This window comes from Pocillopora verrucosa, chromosome 2 (genome assembly GCF_036669915.1).
Source record: "Pocillopora verrucosa isolate sample1 chromosome 2, ASM3666991v2, whole genome shotgun sequence".
Classification (NCBI taxonomy): Eukaryota; Metazoa; Cnidaria; class Anthozoa; order Scleractinia; family Pocilloporidae; genus Pocillopora; species Pocillopora verrucosa.
In genome coordinates, this window is record NC_089313.1 from 7,777,080 (window position 1) to 7,795,327 (window position 18,248).

At 39.3% G+C, this 18,248-nt stretch overlaps 1 protein-coding gene and 2 pseudogenes across 1 annotated transcript; 2 read left to right on the top strand and 1 right to left on the bottom strand.

Annotated features, from left to right (window-relative positions):
• Positions 1-18,248, top strand: part of LOC136279210 (2-(3-amino-3-carboxypropyl)histidine synthase subunit 1-like) — a 490,303-nt pseudogene that overhangs the window by 439,980 nt on the left and 32,075 nt on the right.
• On the top strand, positions 847-2,012 carry LOC136278959 (uncharacterized; annotated as a pseudogene).
• Positions 9,351-13,371, bottom strand: LOC136278960 (tetratricopeptide repeat protein 28-like). Its single transcript, XM_066162278.1, has 2 exons — positions 9,776-13,371; positions 9,351-9,470 (listed from the first exon to the last, which is right to left on the bottom strand). The coding sequence occupies exons 1-2, from the start codon at positions 13,369-13,371 to the stop codon at positions 9,440-9,442; spliced, it is 3,627 nt and encodes a 1,208-aa protein (XP_066018375.1). The 3' UTR covers positions 9,351-9,439.

Below are 18,248 nucleotides of genomic sequence, written 5' to 3' on the forward strand. Positions count from 1 at the left end.
TTGTGGCGAGATTTATAGGAGATTTAGTTTTCAAACTTAATCCTAGCCCTGTGAGGTCTCAGTTACACAATGGCTCCTGTTCAAGTGTTTCCAGACAATGGCAGAGTGACACCACGACGGCTCTTCCCAACGCCGGTAACCCAATGGCGGCAATTGTATCGCAGCGTCCTTATCAAGAACTTCGGGCGGACTAGATAGGGACACAAGAAATTTGATTGAAATACGTCCTTCCAGAATGGACATAAGATTGCACCAGCAGATGCTGTTATGCAACCTCAATGCTCGTTCTGTCAGAAATGAAACAACACAGATTCTTGATTTTATAGTTGATCGCAAAGTCGATTTAATCACCATTACTGAACACTGACTGACAGCGAATGACTCGGCTGTTAGGGCTGAGCTATATCCTGATGGCCATTGCATTGTTGACCATTCAAGACTTGATCGCCGCGGATGGGGGGGACTGGGCTCATCTATCGTCGATCATTCGATGTTTCTAAGGTTAATTCTGGAGCTAGTGAACACGACTCTTTTGAATTCTCCGAGGGGATTGTAAGATTTTCCCCACATAACATACGGCTTGTGATTGTCTACAGACCACCTTACTCAGAGGAGCACCGTGTTCCCGTTAATGTGTTTCTCGCCGAGTTTCCTGAATACCTTGAGTCTCTACTATTATGCAAGGAACAATTGCTTACAACAGGCGATTTCAACATCCACGTAGACGATCCTCAAGACTCTAATGCACGGAAATTCCTGGAGCTTCTCGAGGGCCTGGGTCTGGAGCAGTATGTTGATAAGCCCACCCATCGCGATAGACACACTATTGATTTAACTACAACACCCATGTCTGAATGCCTGGTTTCGCACACGTTTGTAGTAGATCAGTTTATCTCTGATCATGCCGCTTTCCTGTGTTGGCTCACACCGCCGAGACCCGTTCTTTCCGTGAAGACTTCCAACTACAGGAAAATAAAGTCAATTAATATGGAGCAACTTAAAAGAGATTTGCAATCTACCGAGCTGTGCGCGGCAGTAAAACCAACTACTGCTAATGAATTAGAGGCGTATGTAAACTCGAACAACAGCATCCTTTCTGCTCTCCTAGACAAGCATGCTCCGCTTAGGACTCGTACTAGGGTTAGCAGGCCTGTGGTCCCTTGGTATAGCAATGAAATTAATGATGCTAAGCGCTCACGCCGGAAAGCTGAAAGAAAATGGAGAAGAACGCGCCTGCTTGTGGATTTTGCTGACTTCAAGCGAAAGAGGAATAAGGTTACTAATCTCATGAACAAGACAAGGGAAGAGTTTTATTCCAAATTTATAAAGGATAATGGAACCGATCAGAGAAAGCTTTTCTGCGCAGCCAAAAAACTGCTTGGCACATCTGATGTTTTGAACTTTCCTGTCCATCTTGACAAGACTGTGCTCGCAAATGATGTCGGCAAATTCTTTGTGCGCAAGGTAGAGCACATTCGTCAGTATACTGATTCCATCTGCTTGAGTTAAAGCCTCTGCCAAAAAGTCGTGCGTATTAGACCCATTTCCAACTAATGTGGTCTGTGATTCATTAGACGTTCTGCTTCCGTTGATCACAAATATGGTGAATGCATCTCTGTCCACTTGACATTTTCCTGACAATTGGAAGGAAGCTATCATAAAACCCTTTGTTCAAGAAGGACGCTATTAATTTTGCTTGCAAGAACTTGCGTCCGGTTAGTAATCTCCAATTTGTGTGCAAGATTACTGAAAGAGCAGTATTTGACCAATTATACACCCTTGTCATGAACAACGAACTATTTCCCGAGTTGCAGTCAGTTTACAGGAAATCACATAGCACTGAGACGGCGCTGGTTAAGATAGTAAATGACATCTTACTTGACATGAATCGTCAACGTGTGTCTTTGCTTGTATTACTTGACCTTAGCGCTGCGTTTGATACGGTCGACCATACCATCCTCTTACGCCGTCTCGAGACATCATTTGGTGTTACTGGAGATGCGCTCAAATGAATCACCTCCTACCTGTCAGCTCGATCTTAACGCGTCATGATTAATGGTGCACTGTTTAATAGATTTGATTTGTCATTTGGAGTTCCTCAAGGGTCATGCCTCGGACCACTTCTGTTCTCTGCTTATGCGAGCAAGCTGTTCCAGCTTATCAAGAACCATTTGCCTAATGCGCATGCGTACGTCGACGACACTCAGCTTTATTTGTCGTTCAAGCCAGACAGCTCAATGGGTGAGACGGAACCAAGAGGTGCTATGGAAAGATGTATCAGGGCCGTAAGGGCGAGGCTGATTGTTGATAAATTAAAGCTGAATAAAGATAAATCTGAATTCATGCTCATTGGAACTCGCCAGCAACTTACCAAAGTTAGAACTGACAGCCTTATGGTTGGTGACACGCAAGTAAAATCAGTCAGTGAAACTAGGAATTTAGGTGTCTGGTTCGATTCTAATTTCCAGTTTCGCAGCCATATAAACAAAACATGTCAATCAGCTTTCTTTTCGCTATATAACATAAGGCGTATAAGAAAATATCTGCCTTTTGAAGCTGCAAAGTCATTAGTGCAAGCTTTTGTTACAAGCAGAATCGACTACTGTAATGCAATATTTTATGGTTTGGCTGCTATACACGTTAATGGATTGCAACGCGTTCAAAACGCTGCTGCCAGGTTATTGGCCAATACACCGCGTCATTCGCGCATTACACCTGTGATGATTAATCTCCATTGGCTGCCAGTTAAATTTAGGATCACTTTCAAGGTAAATTTGTTGACTTTTAAAGTTCTCCATGGCCCAGCGCCAGCATATCTTAGTGATATTATATCATTCAAAGGCGATTCTAATTATAATTTAAGATCAAATTTTAGTAATTTATCAGCTCGCCCGGCAATTAGATCTGCCAAGACCAGTGGGGACAGAGCTTTTTCGGTAGCTGCCTCATTTTTATGGAACTCTCTACCGGAAAGTCTAAGAGCTGTTAGTAGTGTAAATATTTTTGAGAAACAACTGAAAACGTATGTTTTTAAACGAGCATACTGTTAATTGTGTGAACATTTTTAGACTATGTACTATATAGATTTTTTATCGCTTTTTAATTTATTTTTAAATGTAATTTGTTTTCATTTTATAATCTAACTATCATATTCCCTGCGAAACAGAGGAGGTTGAAACGTTAGGGAAAAAATGGTGGGGCAAGCAGTCATATCTGGCAACTTCAAGAGAAGATATAAGAGAAGCCTGTACGATTCTACCGTCTTGAGTTACTAATTCATTGTTATCACGTGTACACTCTTCAATCGACTGCTGATGTCTAAACTCGAAATAGTTTACCGTCGTTTCTTTCAATTTTGGCTCATTTTCCCAAACCAAAATTATTAATCAAAGTTGGATTTTCATCGCAAGATCGATATTAGTATAACCAAAGCTTCTTTCTTTATACGGTAAGCTATCTGTGCATGATAGTCAACTTTTCATAAACTGATATGGAAAACTAATCGGTAGTTTACTCCGCAGTGAATCTATTTCGGTTCTGCAAAATCACACTTTTATAACCTCAGATGGATCTGGGCATGCAAAAATGAAAAATTTATTTTCTTTTAACAGGGAACCTCAGGCTTCACGGTCCATCCCTTTAGAACGGTTTGATTGTCATCACAAGATCGATCACCCTATAACTAAAGCCTCTCTCTTTCAACCGTAAGCTATCTGTGCGTGATATTCGACTCCTTGCCTTCGTGAACTTTTCATTTTCTAGCGGGTGTGATTTGCCTGATCGAAGACAAAACTACCAACGGTTATAAAATAATTAAGGTGGTTCGCACGCTCTCATAGTTCAACTAGTCAGTTTAAATGAGAGTATCTCAACACAGCAAATTGTGACGTCACACTTAATGTTTGCCGGCGCAATTTGAAAACATTTTAAACGCAAAGTTTTCCCAATACTCGCAAAGTAATTTTAAGTATACATCACGCTGAAATATTGGAATTGGAGAAAAATTTGTCAAATTTTTGACCTGGGGTTTGGCTTCCTCTTCTCCTTTCCCACAACCCGAGGAATAACAAGAAAGAAAAAGAGGAACTTCAGAGCTTTGTCTGCCTTAATGATCATGAGTTGTACGGCCTCGTCGAGGGAGTTCAAGTAAAGACAACAAATATGCTACAGAATGCAATAAACATCGAAATGTAAGGAAACATGGAGAAATTATGGAAAAACATTTGGGAAAATCGTTCTCTGCGCCCCTACTTTCAAAGAAACCATGGAAACTATATCTCATTAAAACGCTTTCAAAGTATAGAAGAAGAAGAAAAGCTAAGTTTTTCGTTTGTCTCACGATGTAGTCACGTGTGATGTAGATCGCGACGTTTCGATTGCATACTGCTAGTCTTCTTCAGGCGATGAGGTCGACTGGTCATGCGTGATCTTATAAAGCATGATGCTCTGCTGTGATCAGTTGTTATTCAACAGCTCTGATTGGTGCATATCGATTTCGAAGAAGACTAGCAGTGTGCAGTCGAAACGTCGCGGTATACATCACACGTGACTACATCATGAGACAAACGAAAAACTTGGCTTTTATTGTTATTCACCACGATGAATAACCACAACCTTTTCTGTAGAAGAAGAGTTTTAAAAGTTTTTTTTTTTCCAGCAAATTTACTTTCACTTTACCACGTCAGCTATTATAGGTTTAGGTTTAGCTGTCGCTACTTTCCTTCTCAACTCTGGTTTTCTTCTGCAAGCCATCCTGTTGTGTGAAGAATGCTTGATTTTGTTAAACAGTGGAGTCCGGTAGCCAAACTATGTCATAAACTCATCAACACTTGAGAGAAAAAGACGTGTTCGACAACATCTTATTGTATGAATATAGAATACGCTAGGTAACTGTTACTCTTATGTAAGGACTCTGATGGCAACGTCCAAAAAGGAAGGCTGAATTTAGCACTTGCTACTCATAACGAGTTCGTTGGGTCTAGAAAATTTTTAGGTGGAAATAAACATCATGAAAATGACTGAAAATGCAGAAGAAGAAGCACAAAGTTACTGAAGCCTTCACCTTAAGTGAATTTGACAAGTATAAAGACTATATGGAGAAAGCACTCGCCATCAGAATAGAAATTGGCGACAGTAATGGAGAAGCAATAAGCTACAGAAACCTAGGGACATTGAACGATTTACTAATCAAGCCTCGCAAATTTAACGTTAATAATGATTTGAAAGTAATACGCTGGGTAGATTATACATTGAATAATTCGTTTTCGAGGGGCTTCCCACTATATCTTATGTGCTAAGCCTAAAAGATATTTTTGCAAAGCTCAAGTAACTTGAAATTTTTTGTACATTATTGCGTCAAGCATGACGGACAACGTTTTTTCCCACTGGGGTAAGGTTATGTAAGGGTTTGAAAGGTCTCCTTTTCGTTAGGAAATATTTTAAAATAAATATTGCATTTCACAATTTAAGTGCTCTCTTTACCTGAGAGTGAATAAATCGCTCGGGGAATAACTTCTTTTTCTGTTGGTGATAAAGGTTTAAGTTGCTAATCTAAAAAAGCACCAGTTTAGAGTTTACCTGTTTTCTGGTGTTTTTGTCAAATATACTAGTTAGTCTGTAAAGGTAACTTTTCGTTACAAATCCACGAATTTGTTTGTATGGGATTAGGCCAAGCATTAAGCATGTCTAGGTAATCACATGATTTCGAGTCATGGAGTCTGGAATAAATAAGCAGGTGTAAATTTTTTCAAAGAGTAACAAAATTGCATTCGCCCTACGGGCTCGTGCAATTTGTGGTCTTTGAAAAAAATTTAGGAGTGCTTATTTATTCCAAATGGCACGAGAAAAATCATGTGATTACATATTAATAATATACATGAAAAAATACGAGATAGCTTATCATAATTATGCAGAAGCAAAGCGCGCATCAAGTCCAAAAATAATTTATTCAAACCCTGCAAGTGACGCTGTGCGTTCGGTCAAAACAACCGCGTACGAGCAAAACAATAATATACAATAATATTTTCACATCTTTAAGGCGCAAAAAAGATCAAAGTCTAGCTATACAGTTCAAGGAATTGTTCAGTCTGGTTTGTTACTTCTTTGCACTGAATTAACCCTCTTCTCCATTTAATTACCTGAAAACTGCATTTATCTTAACTGATCAGAACCGAGTAATTTTTTCATTTCGCTTATTTGGGACTTAACAAGTTGGTTTTGTGCACTGGTCAGCAGCGGAATTTTAATACAAAAATCTCACCCGGACTCTATTAAATCTCAGTTTTGTCTAAACTTGTCTCTTGGACGACTTATTTAATTTTGCTGTAATCGATAAATGTCCAAGTTTTAGGGTTTTGATAGAAAGCATTAATTTTACTCAAGTTATTCTCATTTTCTCTTCACCCAAATAGGCACTTCGATTCTCCTACCCAGTCCTTTTCCAATTGATTGAAGAATAGTAACTGAAGATGACCAGGATGGCTGAAGAGTAGAAATGATTCAAATGCACACTTGGTTACACATGGAAGAAAAATACTCCATGAAATTATGGCTAGTTCTACGGGCGGGAAAGATCGAGTGAATCCTTTGTCTAAATAGCTTTCCGCTCAAGCAATAGAAGAATGAACCTGCACCAGTACCCAAGGGGAATTCATCAAATTTGTTTTCTTGGAAAAATTTTATCATGCCTATTAACACCGAATTGCACTCAAAATATTAATCATGATGTTGTCTTTTCTAACTCAGTGTAAACAAGCACTTGCTAATTTTTGCGGGCACGTGCAATTTTGAAAAAAAATAACTCATGTTCATCAACACAAAATTGCACTTGAATCATGTTCTTACCTCTACTCATATTAATTAAAACTTTTAGTGGGATGTGACCTGTATTTAAACAAGAAAAAAAAATCGATTCTCAAATGCTTGATTTTGATAAGCTTTAATCAGCTTTACCCGGTCCTTCTTTGACTTATGTTTACACTTTTGCACCGGGGCCCTGTTTGAATAGATAACACAAAGGAAGAAACTGTGAGCTCGTTCGAATGAATGTGTACAGGTTGAGAGATTTTTTACTGCAACTGACCATGTTTTGCCTAAAGATGGGGACTGGGCAACCCTAGGGAAACTTTGCGTTTACATGTTTCTTTACCGTTAGGTGTCCACTATAAGTCAAATTCCACTACTTTAGACCACAGTCTTTGCATGATAATTCCAACCCACTCAGATACTCATAAATTGTAGAACTCAGAATGTGCGATTAAACGCCGGACTCTGATTCATTGCCGGTGTCACAGCGGATTTGGACTCCCCGCGGATATGGACCCCCCCTTCGCAGATTTGGACCCCCTACAAAACTTTCCTTTTAAGCATCCTTTGTATCATATTTGGTAAGTAATTCTATTTGCAAGCTTTTTTTGTCGATGTTCTTTTCAATCACAACACAACATTTCCTCAATAAAGGTAAAAAAAAACCTAGCCATTTCGTTCCAGTTCTACCGCATTAATTATAGCGAGTCGTGCAGTATACGCAGGAATTAGATGTGAACAAACTACTGCATTCCAACTATTGAAATTGTTACAATAAATCTTTATTTCTTCTGATACGAATCAACATTGGTACGAAACGTCATAATAGTGGTCACAAAAATAACTCTAATTTTTTAAAATAATAACATTAAACAGTTTTTGAACAAGAACGAAGAAACTACTCGTATTACAAGTCGTTCGTAAAGCCTATGATAAGTAAAAATGTTTCTATTCTGAACTATTGGAACTCTCAGCTAATTTTCAGATGCAAATCAACATTAACGTCAACGTCTTAACAAAAGTGGAGACTATTACATCGAACTCAATCTTATTTTCTAATTTTAACGATTATTAACTGTTGAGGGATCCGAAATAACACCTTAACAATTACGAAGACGTCTAGAATCTGGCAATCTACAGACAATGCAGAGCCACTCGCCCTCCGGGGCAGTCTTAAACCCCTCGCAGCTCATGCGTAACCTTTCCTCGCACAACTCGCACTGTACAACGTCCAACACTCGGACATTGAACAATGACAAAATAAATTAGTGCCACAAGTTTGTCTCTTATTGAATCTAGCGGTGTTCGACTATCGCGGAAAAGGTTCAAAAACGACCCAGACATCAAACCAAATTCTTGCCCATTTTCCCTTGGTCAAAAGAAACATTCGTGGGGATGCCAGTTCGTATGCATTAACGATACGCATGTTTTGAATTAAAAACATACTTTAGTACGCACTGGAACGTAAAGTATCATCCATTTTTACTAGAACGTTAAGGATGATGTTTTCACTCAGTTTTGTTGGGGGGTCCAAATCCGCGGAGGGGGGTCCAAATCCGCTGGGACACCCGGTCTCATAAATGAACGAAGAGGCAAAACAGCCAATTAAGAATTAACCGCAGGAAGCTTTAAACTGAAGTCCAGTGTTTAACCGAGGTTCCTGCGTATATTTCCAGTCGGGCTAAAAAGTAACCTCTTGCGATCATGGCGTTTATTTGATTGATGTTTTCTGCGCAAGAAAGCGTCAGTGGACCGCATGCAGACACTCATACCAGTTGCATCCTTCATCCTACCACCTTGCAGCCTTAACAATAAACAACAGTGCTATCCATTTTACTCTGTAACCTGGTTAAAACAAACGTTCACGATATTTTCTAAAATTTCTCTCCAGCTGTCTTTTTATTTTAGCCTCTTTGGAATCACTGCGTAATCCCTTGAGAAAAATTCCCCAAAAAGAGAAAAGTGTATAGAATGTGCTAAAACCAAGAATATTTTGATTCCCAAAACAACATTTTGACAACTACCTGACGTGAAAACGATTTAATTACCATGCAAACATACATCATTTCAAACATTAATATGTGTAAGTGACTTGTTGAACCAGTTTTAAAATATAGCTACCGTAATTTTTCTTCTTTATAGTAATAACATTGACATTGATAGCTTTTCCATGGTCTTATTTAGAAATCCATGTATTTTCAGTCTTTGAAGCACTCAGAGGTAGTGCTGGAACTGACCAAAAGAAATGGTTTCTGTTGAGATTTTATATAAAAAAATGTAGGATTCTGTTCACAAAACCTGACAAAAGGCTTTGAGAGAAAACCCTGTAAGACTTAACTGGCTCGTTTTTGATGCTTAAACTACTGTTTTAACTTTCCTGATTTCACTTCGCTTAAGAGCCTTGCGTCAACAATGTTTCGTGCTGATTGTCTCAGCCGGAAAAGATAATTTTTGTGCTGAAAAAAAATTTTCTTAAACGTAACCAATACCTTCTTCTGAGAAGATCGGAAAAGAGAACGCAAAAAATTGAAATTAGTATGCTTAATTTGAGATTACCCTTTCTTTAATTACACAATGAAATAACGGATAGAGTATTTTCTCTACTTATTTTATTTGTTTATCCATCTAAAAGTCTCTAAAGTCTGTTTCCTTCGAGATCTTCTTTCCTGTAACAAACGTAAAAAAAAATTATAGATAACTTAATCAACATATCTTAAATAAAGCAAATACAGTTATACCAGGTGTAATAGGAAGATTGACAGAGAGGCGCTTTCGAGATTCTATATTTTACACCTAACTAGGAGGATAAATTGTTACTCTTTGAAAGAAGCGAAAAAAAGGTATAAAACTAGCCTTGGTATTCAAGGTAACAAAGGATCCCCGCCGACAATCAGTGGCCGATAAATCATAGCCACCTTCACATCTTATATTAGCTTTGATTTGTAAAATATCTTTTCTCACTGAGTCTTACCTCTGCGCCCCAAACTCAAAACTCACGTCATCTCCAATCAGCGTAAATGAAGCCCACTCAGACACATGGGTCAAGCCATTTTTTCTCATCCACTTCATCGCCTGATGAAGGGATTCACTGGCACTTTCTCCTTCAACAAGGTGTTCGTAGAACCGACTCATCAGCTTCTCTGTTGCTGGGTCTGGAATGGCCCACAGCGCAACCAACACCGAGCGAGCACCGGATCCTAAGAACGCACGGGCAATTCCTATAACTCCCTCGGCTCTTATCTGTCCACTTCCACTGTGACAGCAGCTAAGTACCACCAGTTTAGCTCTGACTTTCACTCTTGAGACATCAGCCATCGTCAATAAGTAATCTTCCCGTGGTAGGATAGCGTCTGGACTGTTGGTAGTAGGAATGGGGGAGAGGGCAATTTCTCCCCTTTCGGAGTCACCATGGGCAGCAAAATGAATCAGGCCCACTGAACCTATCCGCTCAAGTACCGCCTGCTTTGTTGCTTCCTCTTGTACCAGAGCCGTAACGCCCACTAGTTGTCCGACCATCTTCGCTTCCTTTTCTGCACCTGGCAATGGCCGCAGCCCATTAACCTTAGGATTGCCTATGATCAAGGCACCAGTGTTGCTGTGATAGTCATCTGGACTATCTTGAATGATCTTGAGTGTCGTCAAAGAAGGAATGACACGGATCCTATGAGTCTCCGACAGGTATTCGGCTCCCTCCTTTTCACTCAGGGCTGCAAAGGGAACTTTGTACAAACTGCGGTCAGGAACAATAATGACTTCAGCCTCCTCAAGCAGATCATAAACGGGGGCAATAAACATTTTGTAACACATAGATAGACTTGAAATGAATTCCTTGTCCTCCTCCTCCAGGAGTCGCAATCTTGGTGAGCCCTTTTGTTCGGGTGAGAGAGGTTGCAATTCAACCACATTTAAAGACCTATCTTCACAATCTTCAGTGGGCAAAATGCCAAGCCTGCTGAAATTATCACCCAAAATTTTACTCAAAGGCAAATCTTTGGGCAACCCAGCCTGAACTAGATTCTCTTCTACTGATATTCTTTTATAGTAAGGGATTCCACTTGTTTTGAAGATCCACAAATGCACATGATTCTGAAAATAAGAAATGTACAGACAAGTACAGTTATTTTTCTTTCTAAAAATGTTTTCAACGCCAAACCAAGATTGTGGATCAGCAGAGATCTGCGTTTTAACCGAGTACTTCTCTGCCATCAAGTCTGATAGGCCTCTAGCTCGACCCAACTCCTCAACATAAAGAGCATCTCGAACATTTCCGGTGTAACAAAGCAAAGTACTTAGCAGCTTGTAGAGATATATTCCTGAGTCCTCCAGAAATGATGTTTTGAACTCATCATTGGCACCCAGGAAATATCTCAGGTCGTCATACGTTCCAATGCACTGACGAAGAGACGAAAGGGAGTCTTTGATTTTGTTTTGAGATAAATACAAAATGGCGTACTCTTGAAGAATTTGGAGCGTTCTTCTTCTATCTCCAATTTCTTTTGATATGGATAAAGCTTTCTTCAAGTATACTTCCGAAGATTCATAATCTCCAACAGTTCTACACACAATTCCAAGGTTTGCAAGATCTGCTGCTTCCCCTTCCTTATCGCCAATTTCAGTTCTGATAACGAGCGCTTTTTGCAGATACTCCTTAGCCGTGTCGTATTGCCCGCGCGACTGAAACACAATACCTAGGTTTCCGTAGTCAGCTGCTTCTCCTTTTCTGTCATCAATCTCAGTTCTGATGACAAGCGCCCTTTGAAGATACTCTATAGCCTTGCTGTATTGCGCAAGCGAGTGACACACAGTACCTAGGTTTCCGTAGTCAGCTGCCTCTCCTCTTCTGTCGCCAATCTCAGTTCTGATGTGAAGCGCCTTTTGGATATACTCTCTAGCCTTGTCATATTGCCCGAGAGACCTAAACACAGTACCTAGGTTTCCGTAGTCAGCCGCCTCCCCTTCTCTGTCGCCAATTTTAGTTCTGATTTCGAGTGCTTTTTTAAGATGCTCTATAGCCCGTTCGTATTGCCCGAGAGACCTAAACACAGTACCTAGGTTTCCGTTGTCAGCTGCCTCTCCTTTTCTGTCGCCAATTTCAGATCTGATGACAAGCGCTTTTTTGTGATACCTTTTAGCTGTGTAATACTGCCCGAGCGACTGAGAAACAGTACCAAGGTTTCCATAATCAGCTGCCTCTCCTTTTTTGTCGCCAATTTCAGTTCTGATGATAAGCGCTTTTTGGAGATACTCTTTAGCCTTGTCGTATTGGCCGCGACACTCAAACACAGTACCTAGGTTTCCATAACATGATGCTTCTCCTTTTCTGTCGCCAATGTCAGTGCAGATGACAAGCGCTTTTTGGAGACTCTCTTCAGCCTTGTCGTATTTCCCGAAGGACTTAAACACAGTACCTAGGTTTCTGTGGTCAGCTGCCTCCCCTTTTCTGTCGCCAATTTCAATTCTGATGTCGAGCGCTTCTTTGAGGTTCTCTTCAGCCTTCTTGTATTGCCCGAGCGACTGAAACACAGTACCTAGGTTTCCATAGTCAGCTGCCTTTCCTCTTTTGTCCCCAATGTCAGTGCTGATAGCTAGCGCATTTTGGAGATACTCGTTAGCCTTGTCGTACTGCCCGAGACACTCAGACACACTACCTAAGTTTCTATAACATGATGCTTCACCTTTTCTGTCGCCAATTTCAGTTTTGATGGCAAGCGCTTTTTGGAGATACTCTTCAGCCTTGTCGTATTGGCCAAGCGACTTAAACACAGTAGCAAGGTTTCCGTAATCAGCTGCCACTCCTTTTCTGTCGCAAATCTCAGTTCTAATGCGAAGCCCCTTTAGGAGATACTCTTTGGCCTCGTCGTATTGCCCGAAAGACTCAAACACACTACCTAGGTTGCTATTACATGATGCTTCCCCTCTTCTGTCGCCAATTTTAGTGCTTATGACTAGCGCTTTTTGGAGATACTCTTTAGCCTTGTGGTATTGCCCGAGAGACCGAAACAAACTACCTAGGCTTTCATAACATGATGCTTCTCCTCTTTTGTCGCCAATTTCGTTTCTAATGGCAAGGGCTCTCTCAACATACTCCTTCGCTTTTAGGTTTTCGCCAAGTTCATACAACATATTTCCGAATCTTGCGCAGGCACTTGCTTCTTCAATTCTTTCACCAGTTTTTCTCCTTATATTAACTGCTTTTTCGTAAAGCTCTTTAGCATCTGTAAACCTGTTTTGACTGTCAAAAATATCTGCTAGAGCTATGCTTACATCTCCCTCTTTTACTAAGTCACCAGACTCGCTGTATAAGACAAGCAGTTTCCTGCCGTATCTTTCCGCACTTACGTAGTCAGACACATGACAATAAGCGCTGAAAAGAAGGAAATAGAAGGTCTTTTCTATTTCGCCTTTGCTGTTTTGATCGGTTTCATTTAGCAAAATCAAACATTCGCTGCATATCTCAATGGCTTTCTGAATGCGATCTGAGTTGAGCAGGAACAGGGCAACCTGTTTGGCGATGTTCATGAAAGCTATCATGTCTTCTTCTTCATGTCGTAAGGTTTCCATTGCCATCCTCTCCTGTTATTAGGGAAACATTATTATTAATAACACAAGCTAAGCAAATGATTCGATAATCTGCATTCATAATGAGACACTGCAACAGGAACCTATATGTGAAGTTACAAAAACGGGCTGGGTCGATTACACCTGGAAACTTTTGTAACGAGCTGAAAGTGTTAGAATTCACAATATCGACTTAAAGCAAAAAGTAAGTGAGGAAGAGGAGTGGATAAGTGCAACTGGAGCACATCAACAGATCACCTTCGGTGAAACTTTGAAAACGGACTGTCTAACTGTAATGCTGTGAAAGTCAGTTGTTAACCAAGTGATTTTTGATCTAGCTGTTTCGTTTGTTTACCTTATTAAATAACAAAAATGACGCGCGCTTGCGTAATGGTCGTGTATCGGGGGGTCTCGTTATCAATTAAGGGTTGTTGAAGGGTCGCGAGTTTCTTAAAAAACAACGAGGATGTTTTCTAGCCGTGGATCACTAAGTAATGAGCTTACTTATCTGAAGTATATGGCTGAAAACGAATCTATTCGTAACAGATGAGGATGATTGCCAAGATTTGAGGTGCCAATGGTTTGACAAACTCGATTTGTCACCTTTCATTTTACTTAAATTGTGATTTCTGCAAAATTAATTTCGTAATTACTACGATGTTGACTATATAGCTGATGGTTTTGAAAGTCAGACAACAAAAAAACAAATTTTTCCCAATATTCCGAAACTTGCACTGTCACAGTTTTTTCGGGTATCCCCATTTTTTGGGTATCCAGATCACTTCTGGGTATCCCCTCCTGGCTATTACATTTAAAGTGAAACGGCAAAAATAACGGCAGTCGGGACTTTTCCCAACATTCCAAACTATTCGATGAGTCGGCCAACCCTTACCGTGACTTTTTTTTAAAATAATGGATTAACACAAACTTTTAATTCATATATTTAATTATTCATAACCTCAATTGTGATTGTGCATTAGCTGCTTCATTTTTCACTAATCATTCTGTACAGTTGTAATCGTACGGTTGAAGCAGCCATCATACTCAGTCCACTCAGTTAAATCCACCAATCACGAAATTGATCACAATAACCATAGCAACAACCACTTATCCTGGAAAAAAAACTGGGGGAATTTTCAAAAAGGAGTAATTAATTTCTTTACATATTTTTTCAATCACTCGTACTATTACAAACCGAATTGGAATCCACTCGGCCCTATTACCATTATCAATCATAAAAATTACAATTTCCTCGATCGTAATTGGTTAAAAAAACTCCCATTATCCACTTATTCACTTGCCAAGTTGTTATCAGGTAGTTTGTCATCCAAAAATTTGTTATCGGACAGTTCAATAAGTCAATCACATCCTTATTTGTAGTTTAGATCAACCAATCAAATGATCAAACAATTTTTCAGCGTAGAAATGGGTTTTTGTGGAAAGTCTGATATGCAATTGTTCACTCGCTACTAACCGTAACTCAGGTGTAGACACTATTGGGAATAAGTAACTTTGATATGGTTTTTTATGATCCAAACAGAACTTAGGATTTTACTTATCACGTCAGGAAACTCGAAAAATATTTGCCCTCAGTCTTTTATTTCTCTATAGGCGACTTCTTTACATTTTCAGCGATTAAGGAGTGCCTTTATTGCGTAGCTTGACAACTAGACAACGATAATATTATTGGAAAAAAAAAGCACCCTCATAACTCAGTATTCCACTTCACGTTTTAAGCGCTTACGGTCTTAGCCCAACATGAAAGATACATCTCAGCGAACCTTTCCATAGTCAATGAGGATGATTGGTAAGATGTGAAGCCACAAAGATTTAACGAAGTCGCTTTGTAACAAATTCATTTTACTTCGGTAGAAATTTAGATTGATAGGCTCAAGAGAAATATTCACAAAACAGCATTCTTTTCAGGCTTTGCTATTAAAACGTTCCTCATGCAAAGCTACTCAAAATAACAATCGATTGTTGCTTATTACTTTGTAGAAAGAAAGCTGTAAACCCCTGTAATAATCACTTCTACTTGTACTTAACCGGTTGCTGACTTCGTAACGGATGCTTTTGAAAGTGAAAAGACAAAAACAGCCGGGACTTTCCCTACATTAAAAAAAAACCGCAGTCGTGCAACAATTACTGTGATTGTTTTGTTATTCAGATAAGAACCCAAAAATTTTCAAAACATCCTGAGGGTATATTTTTAAACGACTTTGAACATATGAAGGTTATATATCTGAACTGCAGATAAAGACGTGAATGCAATCTTTGTAGTCATAAACACTACTTGAGCAGTAGTGAAAATAAGGCCTGAAAAAAATTCAGGCCTGTACGGGATTTGAACCCATGACCTCTGCGATACAGGAGCAGTGATCTACCAATGGTTTTAGATAATAAAACCATTCTTTACGATTGTTTATTTCTAACATATTAAATCGTTTGTTTGTAATCCTTAAGCTGACATTTTTATATAAATCTAATCCACAAAAGTTTGCCTGATGGCCGGCATGTTGACTTTGATCATGATCTAATTATCAACTTCCTTACGTTCCCCACAGAGAATTATAACATCTTTCAGGGTGAGCACGTGGTGTCCTAGACTGACCTCTCTTCTATCAGTTTCTCCAATTAAACAATGCTTAACAATCTTAGCTAATGAGGTTGAAATATATCGTATAAAACCGTAAAAGTTTGAAGAAAACAATTTAACGGTGGAGATATAAAGCATTCGTTCGAAAAGTACGTAAGTTCTATGTATGCAATTACAATAAATTTAAGTAAGTTTCAGTTTCTCTGAGAAAATGAAAACATCTCTCTTCGCGAGCGCGCAGCGTCATAACTTATCATGTTATGCGAGGCTGGCGCTTCAACAGACAAAGAAACAAATTACGGCCTTAAGAAAAATATATGCTGTAGAACCCGCCGCTAGTATCCAAAGATTTAAGTGAAGGTATCTCGACCACGAAACGCTTGTGTTAAAGAAGAAAAAGGAAATTTAATTCGAATCCACCGCGATCTCTGAATCGTTCGTTGAACCCTCCTAAAACAAAATCAAGTTAATAGCTAATGCAGCTCATAGCCACTGGAAAACCACGTAATGAAGCACCCCGGATTTCCTATGATATCAGCGAGGGACAGTCCTCAACAAAAATAAAGGTCTGAAATTAGTTTTATGATCATCAATTTCTCGAAACGTGACATAACTACATATTGCAAACACAAAGATCGAAAAATTAGCTCTAAATTGACAAAAGTTATATCAAATTACCCCAACTTTAAAAAATTGTTTCTTTGAGCTTCCGAACAACCATTGGACATAACAAGATTAAAATCCATCGCATTCTCTTAGTGTGAGAGAGATTCGTTGGAAGTGCAGTTTTCGAGCTAATTTTAGCCTTTTTACCCTAGGGATTTGATGTGGGGGCTCCAATACCCCAGGGATTAGCCGGGAGCCCGAGCTACTTTGGATTCTTGAACATGTTACCGACCCTAGTAAACTGTGAAAGTTCGAAAGAAATCGGTGAGGTGAAATGTGTCACGCCTGCCCGGTCCTCTCGTGGACAGACTTTTAATAGTTCCTGGACAGGATAGGACAAATTAGCTATCATTTTAGCCTTTGCGCTTGAAAAGTTACATATGCCACAAGTAACTGTACCGGTTTTGCAACTCACCCTTTTATCACGAATGATGTAATTAAATATGGAAATTGAAAAGTGTTATTTCTGTTGTCAATAGGGAACGTAAGGCTTAAGTGTTTACCCCTTTGAAGGGTGTGATTTTCATTACAAGATCAATCACACTACAACCCTAGTTTCTTTCTTTAAAAGCTAAGCTATCTTTGCGTGAAAATCGACTCCTTGTCTTCGTGAACTTTTCACTTTCAAGCAGGAGTGATTTGCATGATTGAAGCCAAAAATGCCAAAAAAATTAAGTGACTGTATTTTGGTTTGGCACGTCACACTTTTCTTACTAATAATTGATTTTAGCATCCAGAAATGAAACATCTTACTCTGTTTAACGGGAAACGACAGGTTTCGGTGTTCATCCCTTTTGGAACAGTTGCATTTGCATCACTAGATCGATCAGATCGAGAATACAACTAAAGCTTCTGTCTTTAAACAGTAAGCTATCTTTGCATGAAAACTGACTATTGTACTCATGAACTTTTCATTTTCTTGTGGGTGTGATTTGCACTGAACGAAGACAAAAATAGTAACTGTTATAATAGATTAAAATAAAAACGGATGGATTGGATCGATAATTTGCTCGAAAATAACCACATCACTGGTCTTACCTTTGAAGGCGTTAATCCAGTGACCGAAATATGGCAACGAGCAAATGACATTAGAGAGAGAGGTAGCTTGACTCTCAGTAATAATCAATACTTATACTAAATAGTTATACATATTTCTTTTGACGAGAGGAGAGAGGTAGGGGAAATGGACTAGACTACAGTTACTGCGTAGGATCTGCGATGAATTCTCCCAACGGCATTTTTGGCTGCTTTAACCTTTTTGTTTCCTCTTTTTCTAAGACAATTGTAAGAAACTTGCAACTAGAGGGAACTAACACCGAGCGATAATTTGAACGATAAAAATTATGTGTGACTGGGCTTCTTCCTTTTCTTCGAAATATAACAAATAACTGCAGGCTTGACAAGCTTGCTTCCCATTTAATTTAGTATTGATGTCAACATTACGTGATTTCTCCAAATTCGGGGAAATTTCATTTTCCAAGGCTTAAAGATCAAAGTCAAACAACTCGCATTTGCGAATTATGGGCTCGCTGTGGTAGAAGGAGGGTCTCAATGGGGTGATGGCTTTTACGGCTAACGGTTAACACTTTGGCCACTTTACGACTAACGATTAACATAATTCCAT